The sequence below is a fragment of the Rhipicephalus sanguineus genome, chromosome 1 (assembly GCF_013339695.2).
Source record: "Rhipicephalus sanguineus isolate Rsan-2018 chromosome 1, BIME_Rsan_1.4, whole genome shotgun sequence".
NCBI classification, from domain to species: Eukaryota; Metazoa; Arthropoda; class Arachnida; order Ixodida; family Ixodidae; genus Rhipicephalus; species Rhipicephalus sanguineus.
Genome location: NC_051176.1, coordinates 221,182,585 through 221,194,586, shown reverse-complemented (window position 1 = coordinate 221,194,586; position 12,002 = coordinate 221,182,585). Strand labels below are relative to the sequence as shown.

The window sequence follows — 12,002 nt, the reverse complement described above, 5'->3', positions numbered from 1 at the left end:
ACTATCGATAGTGCAATCGGTAGTACCATCGTTAATATTACTATAGCGATATTACTACATTACTGCCACGCGTGTTTATTGCTTTGTTTTGACGTATTCGGGTTTCACCCACAAAGACTGTTAGCAACGTTTGACACAGACCGCGCCGTAATGTGTGAGAAGCTTCACAATTGTTTGAGATCATTCCGTTAAGATAGATATACCAGCGCAAAAAAGACAGGACATTTAGGAAGGACACACACACATAGCGCTGCTATGTGTGTGTGTCCCTCCTAAATGTCCTGTCTTTTTTGCGCTGGTATATCTATCTTGATCATGAACCAACTCGCCCAAGCAGCCGTTTTAGCATTCCGTTAAGATTACGCAGCGGTCGCGAATAGTCAAGTTTATTCGAGAACTTACGCGAGCACCAGCGATAACGCTGGAAGATTTGATGACTGATGTATAAAGGACGACGCGTTCCACCGATGATCAGATTACTCAACGGCTGACGATTGCTCCCGCCGCTATCAGTGCGCAGCATGTATCGCTTGTATTTTGAGTTTTGATTTTCTGGACACAAGTTCGCCCAAATAAACAGCTCCGTATTTCCCAGTCTTGCTGCAGCATTCTTCACCGCCACAAACAAGTGACACTATTATCGATAGTGGTGTGAATAATGATGCGGTTGCTGGCCGGCCATATTGCCAAAATATTTGCGATAGCCTACTACCAGCTTCGCTTAATTTATGAGCAATTTTTGCAGAGAAATTAATTATTTCCGCAGTAAAGATGGCGGAATATGTCCATCAATAAATTCGTATCCAAAAGCAACCAGTTACACCTTACAATTAATTTCTTGGTATTCTTTTTATTTTTAAATCGTAAAATGCAATATCACTTTGAAACCGCGCAGTCCTACCACATGTAAAGGCTTCCTTTCCGCTACAGCTGAACAGTGTCTTTATGATCATGTGTCAGCAAAGCACTCTGGTGAAGAACGCAATGATGTGAACTTTCTTGCACTTCAGCCTGCTCCTCCGGCTCCACTATGTACCACGCGCGCGGAAAACCAAGTTTATTCTGCAGTGAGTCCGCGCTGTTGATTTTATACTATCGATAGTACCATCGAATTTTTTACTATCGATAGCGCCATCGATAGTATTTTTCACTATCGATAGTTCGATAGTGGCTCGGCTATCGTTAGTATCGATAGTGCCATCGATAGTTCTGCATCACTATTACCTAAACAAAGCATTAATCGCAATGTGCGAGTCAACAATGCGAGTACCATTTGGCAATGTTACAAACATTTCATTAGGTGAAAGCCGTAGATACCTGCTCAAACGCAAAAATTGACAGAAGTACCACGTCGGCGTCCCACGTCGGCGGCGTCAACACGAATGGTGCGAATAACCATCATCACGTGATGACGTCAACACATGATGTTACAGATCGCCAAAATTTGTGAGTTCCTCATGACGTCACTGTGTCGTCACATAACGTGAAGTCACATGGAAACGTCATCACATGGCATCATTGATTGGTCAAAGGTGGGCCGATCCCGGAGGCAGTGCAAAATAAGGTGATATGCGTAAAGCTTACAGTGCCTCCGATCCTGGAGGCACTGCAAAACCACGTTAGTTGCAGAAAGCTTTCGGAGAGGGGCGCGCGAGGTTCAATACATCGACTTAGAAGAAACAAGAAGATGGCTTTCGCCTTCCAGTCGATTGAGGCGGATGTAGAAGGGATCCTGTGAGTTTTTACGTGCGTAGCACTTTAGGGGCCCGGCTTTTCGTCCACTCGTAGGTCTCATGTGACGTCATCATCATCACCACCATCATCAGCCTGACTACGCCCACTGCAGGGCAAAGGCCTTTCCCATGTTCCGCCAATCAACCCGGTCCTGCGCTTGCTGCGGCCACGTTGTACCCGCCAACTTCTTAATCTCATCTGCCCACGTAACTTTCTGCCTCCCCCTCGCGCGTTTGTCTGCTCTTGGAATCCAGTCGGTTACTCTTAATGACCCCAGCGGTTATCTTGGCTACGCGCTACATGCCTTGCCCACGTCCATTTCTTCTTCTTGATTTCGACTAAGATGTCCTTAAAGGAGTACTGACACGATTTTGAAGTGCAGCAAAACGGACGTTCTTGGTTTCCTTGACATGTAGTGTTAACGCTCTCCCCACACCGCATCCGGGAAACACGTATAGATATTTAAGTTTGATTTTAAAGTTTCCATCTCCCAGCATCTGCAAGGCAGCTTCACCGCATGAAGAGCCCTATGACGTTTCAAGTCAGCTCACTTGGTTTGCGAAATCTGGGTTCTGCATGCAGCCTAAATCACAGAAATCGCTGTCGGAGGCACTGGACGACAGTTCACTCATCATGTACCACGTTCGGCTGACAGCAAAGGACAGCAGGTGCATATTTCGTGGGTTGCAGTCTGCCCGTGACGTCACGAGCAGACTTGACACGTCACTATGAAGCCGCCCTCTCGAAACCGAAACCGAAACTGCTGGTTAAAAGAAGGGGCATTAAAAATATATGCAATGCATCTCCAGGCACCACGACACTCTTTTAGGGTTGTCGACACCCGTGCTTTCATTTAGAGCAACAACCCGATTTTTTTTAAATTCATGTCAGTACTCCTTTAACACCCGTTTCTTCGCTGACTCCCTCTGCTTTCTTCTTGTCCCTTAATGTTACACCTATCATTTTCCTTTCCATTGCTCGCTGCGTCGTCCTCAGTTTAAGTTGAGCCCTCTTTGTAAGCCTCCAGGTTTCTGCTCAGTCGGTAAGTACCGGTAAGATGCAGCTGTTATATACCTTCCTTATGAGTGATAGTGGTAAACTACCATTCATGATTTGAGAATGCTTGCCGAATGTGCTCCATCCCATTCTTATTCTTCTAGTTACTTCAGTCTCATGGCTCGGCTCCGCGGTTACTACCTGTCCGATGTAAACGTATTCCTTTACAAATTCCAGTGCCTCGCTACCTATTGCAAAGCGCTGTTCTCTTCTGAAACAGTTGCACATTACCTTAGTTTTCTGCTTATTAATTTTCAGACTTACCGTTCCGCTTTCCTCGTCCAGTTCAGTATTCATGAGTTGCAATTCATCCCCTGAGTTACTCATCAATGCGATGTCATCAGCGAGTCGCAGGTTACTAAGGTACTCTCAATTAACTCGTATCCCTAACTCTTCCCAATTTAGGGCTCTGCAAACTTCCTGTAAGCACGCGGTGAATAGCATTGGGGAGCTTGTGTCTCCCTGGCTTACACCCTTCTTTATTGGGATTTTGTCGCTTTCTTTATGGAGGACTATGGTGGCTGTGGAGCCGCTGCAGATTTTTCCTAGTATGTTTATACATGATTCATTGACGCCCTGATTTTGCACTGCCTGCATTACTGCCCATATCTCGACCGAATCAAATGCCTTCTCGTAATCTATGAATGCTATATAGGTATAGGGGTTGGCTATATTCCGCGCATTACTCTATCACCTGATTGATAGTGTGAATGTGGTCTACTGTCGAGTAGCCTCTACGAAATCCTGCTTGGTCTTTTGGTTGATGGAATTCTAACGTTGTCTTCATTCTACTAGCTATATCTTTGTTACCAGCTTGTAGACAACGGAATATGATCGGTATGTCATTTTTCAAGTTCTTGACGTCCCCTTTCTTATGGATTAAGATGATATTAGCATTCTTCCAAGATTCTGGTACCCTCACCGTTAAGAGGCATTTCGTATACAGGGTGGCCAGTTTTTCTAGCACAATCTGTCCACCATCTTTCAGCAGATCTGATGTTATCTGATCCTCACCAGCGGCTTTGCCTCTTTGTCTCATGTGGCGTGATCACGCTCAAAATCAAGGAGACAATACAGGTCTAAAACAAGGCAACCGATGCTCCAAACCGTGTTAAAGTAAACGACCAAGGTCTAAAGCAATATAATTAACAGAAATAACCAAGAAGTAATCGCAATAACTGACTAAAATTGCTAAAAACGCTTCAAAAACATGAGGGTGACACCCACGCCGCGCAAGAGAGGGCGCCACCGCCACGCCAAGCGCGCTATTGCTCTTCTGACCGCTGCGTCTCCAGCGTCTTCGCCGCTACACCTGAAGGCGGGAACAACCTGACGGAACTTGCTGCAGACGACACGTATACCTCAACTGCCGTAACAAGCAGGAAGTCGATAAAGCGCAGCAAAAAGTAGCATGAATGTCGCACAGCGAACCTCCCTAACAAAAGTCTACTCGCGCCGGGAAAACCCTACATGCTTGCCTCAAACATTGACGTCATCGACGGTTTGGTAAACGGAGAAGTGGGAACTCTACGAACAGGAATCGCTGGGTGCCCGTGCTAGCACTTCCTCAGGTTTCACAGTAGTGGAGGTGCATTAATCGTCATCGCGGCATGAGGGAAGCAGACACACGCCGCCTCATTCAGGCCTTTTGCCTATGCAGAATCACCTATTCCATCCCCTACCTTTATCTCACACCCACGGAGACCGAGCAACTCAACACTCATCCGCACTGCCTATAAAACTGCTCTCCATCTCCCTAAATCAACAGCCACGGATAAATTACTTCAGTTAGGGGTGCACAACACTCTGGGAGAGCTCGTAGAAGCGCATCTCTTCAGTCAATATCAAAGGCTGTCGCTTACAGAAACTGGTCAAGTACTGCTGCGCCGACTTGGAATCAACGTTCCTGGTCATACCACGGCCACGCACACACTTCCAATCGCTGTTAGCAGCAACCTATGCATTCCGCCACTTCCCAAAAACACTCACCCAGAACATAATCGAGCGAGACGGGAAGCTAGAGCCAAGGCTCTTAACAAGCGCTTCCCTCCTAATTCTCCAGCAGTATACGTAGATGCGGCCGAATATGCAGTTCACCCAGCTTTCGCAATAGCCGTTGTAGACGGATTTCAAAACCTGGTCGCTAGTGCGTCCATTCCAAATTCGACAGAATCCCTGGAAGCAGAGGAGGCGGCAATTGCGTTAGCAATTGTTCACTCCTCCGCTGAGTATATTTTCTCTGATTCTAAAACTGCAATTCGTAATTTCGCCACTTTCAAAATCCACTCTCCGGCCGCTAGAATCCTTGAGTTATCTCCTCCGCCTGATCGCCTCATCACCCTCCTCTGGGTCCCTGCGCACAGTGGACACCCAGGCAACACGGCCGCTCACACCCAAGCCCGAGCACTCGTCAACCAGGCTCAAAGCGACCTGCCTTCGCTTCGCGGTGCCAGGGATCGACTCCTCAGCTACCACGACATCACACTCTTTTACCGAAATTCCCGCCTAACGTATCCCCCACCACATAAATCCCTCTCCAGAAGTGACCAGATTTTGTGGCGCAGACTTCAAACGGCCACAGTCACGACTCCTTTCCTTCTCTCCCTTATTACGCATGGCGAAACTTCTTCTCATTGCAACTTGTGTGCGAGCACCAGAGCCAACTTCAATCACGTCTTTGTGAATTGCCCAAACAAACTCAAGCCCCCGTGGCAAGGGTCAGAACACCAGGAGCGATGGGAGGCTGCTCTGCGCAGCTCACAACCGGAGTTACAGCTCCGGACAGTGGGCTGGGCCAGAGGGGTCGCCGAAGCACAGAAGTGTCCGGCCACCTAGAGCGGCCCGAGGGCTCATCGTCGTCCTGCTTCCGCTTCCGCCCCCCCCCCCCTCACATGATTCTTTCACGAATCAATAAAGTTGTTTACCTACCTACCTAGCGCAGGATTTAGAACTACACCAATCGCTACACAAGTTTTTTAACACGAAAGTGTTTTATGCTGGCGTCCACCACGGCTGCACTGACGTATTTCCGTCACGGATATGAAGTTCCAAAATATATAGACTAACAGATGGCAAAGAAAGAACTAGAAGAAAACGTTCTGTCACCGGGAGTCGAACTTACGATCCCTCGCTCCGCAGCGCGGGGCGCGAAATGATACGGCCACAGACGGCACGTTCCTTGCCATGCTAACTGCGAGCTATTTATATACATCATTTGCCGGTGGCGGTACTCAGAGATCGGTGGTACATCAACGTGTTCTCGTCATCACTAGCGAGATGGCGCGAAGGGCTCGAACAGCGCGCTTTAAAGGTCGTCGCCCCACGCGGATGAGCGCGCGCCTCTACAGGGCGTGGTCGCTCGTGCGCGGGCTTATCTCGTGATGGCGGTGGTTTGTACGTCTTGTGCTCTCACCACAAGTTTGCGTTGAGAGCACGAAGATCAATTCGCTCACTGCAGCGGCCGCTTTTGCGAAAGGAGCGCGCTGCTCCCGAAGAATAAGTTACAACTGTCACAGTTCGCGCTTATTCTGTGTATGTTCGTTCCATGCGCCCTTTCTACTTGAGCAGCGTCTTGCAAGTTTCGAGCTGCCTGCCGTCCTTCGCGTGAAATTACAATTTGTTGCTGTAGCATTCAGTCCCTCGCGCTTGGGGCAAAAGAATGTGCAAGAAACGCTCAACCACGTCTGTGAAGACACGTTTCACTTTCGTGTTATACCGATTCCTATGACAGAGGGATCAGCCATGTTTTTTGTAATTATTACCTGCCGATAAACTTTTTTTTCCCATGTGAAGCCGCGTGCCGCGTGTTTGAGACCCCTCAGACAGACTGTCCAATGTTTGAAAATACAAATAGCCGAACTTTCACGAATATCTAGACAAACTCAAAAATGTTTTCTTTCGTAGGAACTGTTTCCCAATGACTCACCCTCCCCCTTTTCATTGACGACAAATATATTCGCGGTCTTGAATGGTCAGCGCCATTTATTAAGAAACACCCTATCGAGTAGGAGCTCCTTTTTGAATACATGCTTTGATTCTTTCGAACTGTTTACGCTCCGTTCTGTTTACCACCTTATTCGCCGTTACAAGTGGCCGGTGACGCACACTCGCAAACAGCGACTGCTTTAAAGCGGCTTGCTTAAACCGGTCGATGCGATTCAACATCCATATCGTGCGCCACACAACGCACGCAAGAAACGCGAACACTTTACAATATCACCGCTTGCATGACGATGCTGCACAGGTACGCGCTCTTCAATAGGGAGTTCCCGTTCTCACTATATTCAATGTATGGCATTTTTATATGACTTGTCAACGCTATTAATATAAGGATGCCGGGCGTCTCATGTTGCCAGGGCAACTAAGCTCTGCCCTTCTTGACAATAAAGCTCGTACGCTATAGAATAGTTCGTAAAAATATTTCAGCGAATCCTGATGCTGGACACGCGATTAGCGAAAACGGCCGGTCAATAGGAAAGAGCGCTTAAGGACGATACGCTTCAAAAAAAAAAAAAAAAAAAAATTCAACTCGTCTTTTCTAAACACTCGCCGATGCTCGTAAAGTTTAATTCCGTAGTTTTAGGCACAAAATCCCTACATGATATTGAGGCACGCCGCATTCCGAATTCGATTCTGGATTGATTTCGACTGCCTGGGTTTTTTTTTTATTAAATGTGTTTAAGGAGAGGTTGGTGCCCATACATGGCTCCGGCTACTCCTCTTCCCTTACTTATTAATTAGCGTCACGAACTTATCAATAAAAGTACACTCACTCACGGCAATGTCCATTTAAAAGGAATGTTCATACGTCATGCATAATGTCCACGTGATGACAACAATGTCCACACACAAGACCCACAAGAATCGTTTGCACTTTGCCGAAGAGTTCAACCAACAGTGCCACAGTCCTCTGTATAGTGCGATCACATCACGCAAAAGTCACTGGGCATTGCCCACACTTTAAACACATTTTAAACACAGCTGTCCTTAATCACAAGAGGCAACGCGAAACATGTGACTAGAAGTATCTGAATGTGAAGAATAATTGCAAATGTGAATCAATATGTTTTTGATATTCCCGACTCTTCTAAAAACTGTACTAGGGCGCGCGCAGCAATGTTTTGAAGGGTTTCAGTTGGCCATGGACCCAATACCTTTGCTAATGATAGCGGCCGTCTGTCCAATCTGTTTAGTGTTTGTAAGAATTTTTTACGGGGAACAGCATAATTTTTGCAGTGTAGAAGGAGGTGTTCTATGTCTTCTTCTGCCTCTTCACATGTACATGTAGCGCAGTTATTTTTTCTTATCCTATATAGGAAGCTCTTAGTGTAGGCAGTGCCTAGACGAAGTATGTGAATTACTGTTTCTACAGAACGGCTAATATTAATCGGAATTTGAAATTCCATTCCAGGATCGATTGTATATAGTTGAGAGTTTTTAGCTCCATTCGCGAACCAAGTCTCTTTGGACAATCGGCCACAGAGCTTGTTCAAGAAACATCGTGCATCACTCGCCGCGAGAGGTAATAGGGATAAATCGCCATCTTGATGCACTGCCTGGGGTTCCTTAACGTGCACGTAAAATCGAACCCGAGTCCTTTAGCTTAGAAGCGCAACAGCTTAGCAGGCCGGTTCCCGATGCTCATCGTAAAGTGAATATCTTTAAATGAAATTGGTTCCGATAGCCACAGTTCTTAAATAAGGTTTCTCGGCCTCCTTTTCTTATTTAGTCACTTGGCTCCCGAAATGTCCAGGAGCAGCGCTTGTAATTCATAAGCACCAGAAGTTACGCGCGGCCAGCGATGCCTGCTAAACGTGAGACATAACTCTATTAGTTGCCCGCGCGCGCATAACGCGCGCCTCCAGCATTTATGACACCTTTATTACTAAACAGGCGCAGCTGCGCGCTTGGGGCCTACAGAGATACGGCGGCCCTGGAAAGTCACACGCTTTCGCGATGGGCGCCTGAGTGCGCGAACGATGAAGCAGGCAAGCAAACAGAATGAAGCAACTTTTGCGCCTCCTTCATATGCGCTCGCTTCGCGGGGAGCAACACGTTTATGCCCAGCGATAGGGTCAGTAGCAAAGCTGTACGTGACGCCTGGGGCGCCTCATAAATAATTCACGCCGGTAATGATGTTAAAGCAGCAGACTGAGAGCTCGGGAAATGGGCGGCCCAAGAGGCACTCATTGCGTTTAATAACGCGCGCCGCCTCTCCCGCGTACTGTCTTAGGAAGCGTCAACGCTGTCTAAAAGTTCGCAGCACGTCTTTTATTTTTTTTCCCCTCCTTGTAAACAAAGCGGCAAAAAGAGCATATGACTTGAGCGAGGCTGAGTGAGGACGACGAAGGACGTTCAACGACGTTCAACGAAAAAAAAAGGCAGTCTCCATCATTGGATTTTCATATGCAGAATGAACTCTGTGCCAAACAGATAAAGCAAATCAGGAAATGGCATCAGCTCTGTTGTCTTCCAGGTTAAAGTATGATGTGGAGGCTTTCTAATAACACAACGGTCGGCTCTTACCTTATTAGTATAGTGAACGAAAGAAGCTAAATTGTTTATTTTCTTCGACTCCCCGCTATGACCCGGTGGTTGTGGCGTAGCGCTGCTGCGATCGAGGCAGCGGGTTCGATCTCAGTCACGCTGACCACATTTCATTGGTTGTGAAATACAGAAAAATTGCGTATAATTAGGAGCCCATTCAAGAAGCCCAGGTGGTTAAAATTAATTCCGGTCTCCCCGCTAAAGCTCACGTCTTAATCATATCGTAACTTCTGAATGCGATACCTTAGCAATTATTTTAATTTCCTCGTTTAAACGTGGCTAAGTTAGATATTATATATATTTTTGCGAAAGTCTGCCCTTAGGCATACTGATTCAGAAATACACATACAAATTTGCTTCGTGTATGATGTCCAGTAATGAGCGGTGGTGAGGTCCACTAATCCAGCGGTCGAGGTCGGGTGGTCGGCCAGGCTTGAGGCCTGTTGCACGTAGGTGACGACGACGGCTTAATTGTAGACCCGTGAAAGTTTACAATATTACATCATGGATTGGGGCGTCGCAAAATGGGCACGTCGTACCAAAGGGCCGCGGTACTTTTGCTCCCAAAGGGTGGTCACGGATGGGGTAAGCGCTACCCCAACACGAAGCCTCCGCAACGTAACCTCTTCTCGGCGGGTTAAACACCAGGGAGGTATCAAAGAGCTCGTGTGGTACGTCGGAGGCTTTCTTTTTCTCGGAGCATCTGTCCTTGAGCGTCCTCAGGAAAATGCGGTAGTGGGTGCGGCGTAACTTGTGGGTGGGTTGCCAAATCAGCTTTGACAAGGTCCGGCAAAGCAGCCCGAGGCACCCACTGAACGCGTATCCGCACAGATGCAGAGGCAGCAAGATGGTGAATACTATCCGAGAGTGACGTAGACCGATACACTCGTCGTATATCGTGGATAGCTTGTGTCGAATCCGTACGAATGATGAGCTGTGAGCATCTGTTTGGTAGAAGAAAAGGTATCAGCGCTGCCAATCCTCCACGTATGGCGGCAAGCTCAGCAAGGTGAGCCGCAAAATACGAGCATGTCTGGCCAGCCTCGAGTATTAATGGGCATACAAGAGCGGTGTGAATGGTGGTGCCACTCACACTGGCATCAGTATAGGCGACGACAGTGGCGGCATCTGGGTTATCGGCACAAAGCAGACGGGAAACTTGGGCGTTCACTTGGCGTGGAACCGGGCTGTAAAGGCGACCAAGAAGTTTGTTTTCAGTGAGTTGCACTTTGTTCCACGGGGCAATAGTGCTCGTCTCTGAAGGTGTATGGTGAACTTCTTGGCCCATGTACCGCGCCAATGCAGCAACCGAACAGAACGTTGATGGCTTGAGGTTGCGCGCACAGCGACGCTGGTGTACTAACTCGTCAATGGTATTTAGTTGGGACTCCTGTTGCAGTACTGTTAACGGAGTGATACGTGGCAGTCCAGTTATGGCCCGCATGGCTTCGTGGTTAATCGCCTCTAGACGTGCCCACCCTGCCAGCGTGAGGTGATGAAACTGGGCGCGGTAGAATTATTGTACTTTTTCTCTGGAGTTATTCACATACCGATGAGTAATAGCATTCGTCCAGATGTCGATCATTATTGTTGTGCGGAGAAAGAAGCATTCGCATTGACAGAGAGGGGAAGCAATTTAGAGACGGTTTGGCTCCGCATAGCAACGTTGTGCGAGAGCACGCTTGAGAGCAGCCTTAGGCGGTACTAGGACGTTGCATAACTAATGCTTTTCTCACGTCTAACTGAGTTTAGAATTTCTCGCTCGGCTATTGCTAAGTCATGTTAACCTATTGATAGGCTGTTGCTCAAATTCTAATAATAATAATTGTTGGGGCTTAACCTCCCAAAACCACGACATGATTATGAGGGACGCCGTAGTGCAGGACTCTTAAGGTGGCTCTAAATATAAGTACAGGGGCCACAAGCATTTTCGCCTCCATCAAAAATGCGGCTGCCGCGGCGGGATTCGATCCCGCGACCTTCGGGCCAGCAGTCGAGCACCATAACCACTAGACCACCGTGGCGGGCGTTGCTTAAATTCTACTAATGTCGAATTCGGCTATGCCCATTCCAAGGTCAAATTTTGAGTGCGCGAAGACGCGTCCTATAGACATGCCGAGTGTCTAGGGCGTGTATTACCACGCATTGCCATCTATATTCTGCCGGAGCATTGCGAAATTGTGCTGTTGCGTTGCCGTGCCCATACATTCCACCACAGAGTCCAGCTGAAGCCCCGTCTTCTTTCCTGACATACGCGAAATCTCGATAGGTAAGGTAGAAGTACTGTCGTGCTAAGAAAGGGCGAGGAAAAGGAAAAGGAACAGGCCTTCAATCAAAAGAGACAGCGTCACTCACCGTATGGCCTCGATCATTTGCAGGCCCATCCTGACGCAGTTGTAGGCGTGGCTTGGCCTGGAGACCGGAAGACCCGACACACAGTAGTAGCAGTCGCCCAGAATCTTTATTCGCATGCAGTGGTTCTCCTGCAGAAAAAAAGAAGTAAACCAGCCCTCAGATGTCCTGCTTTGCGTATTATTATACCGAATGGCAATAAAAAGCGCTTAGTTGTTCACAAACAAACAAACAAACAAACAAACAAACAAACAAACAAACAAACAAACAAACAAACAAACAAACAAACAAACAAACAAACAAACAAACAACCT

At 47.5% G+C, this 12,002-nt stretch overlaps 1 protein-coding gene across 1 annotated transcript in view; it reads right to left on the bottom strand.

The window, feature by feature from the left end:
- The window catches only part of LOC119372661 (adenylate cyclase type 2), a 597,485-nt gene that overhangs the window by 118,891 nt on the left and 466,592 nt on the right, over nt 1–12,002 (bottom strand). The window contains exon 7 of the mRNA XM_037643118.2: nt 11,692–11,819. Coding sequence (XP_037499046.1) covers nt 11,692–11,819 — 128 coding nt within the window. The remainder of the gene's footprint in view (nt 1–11,691; nt 11,820–12,002) is intronic.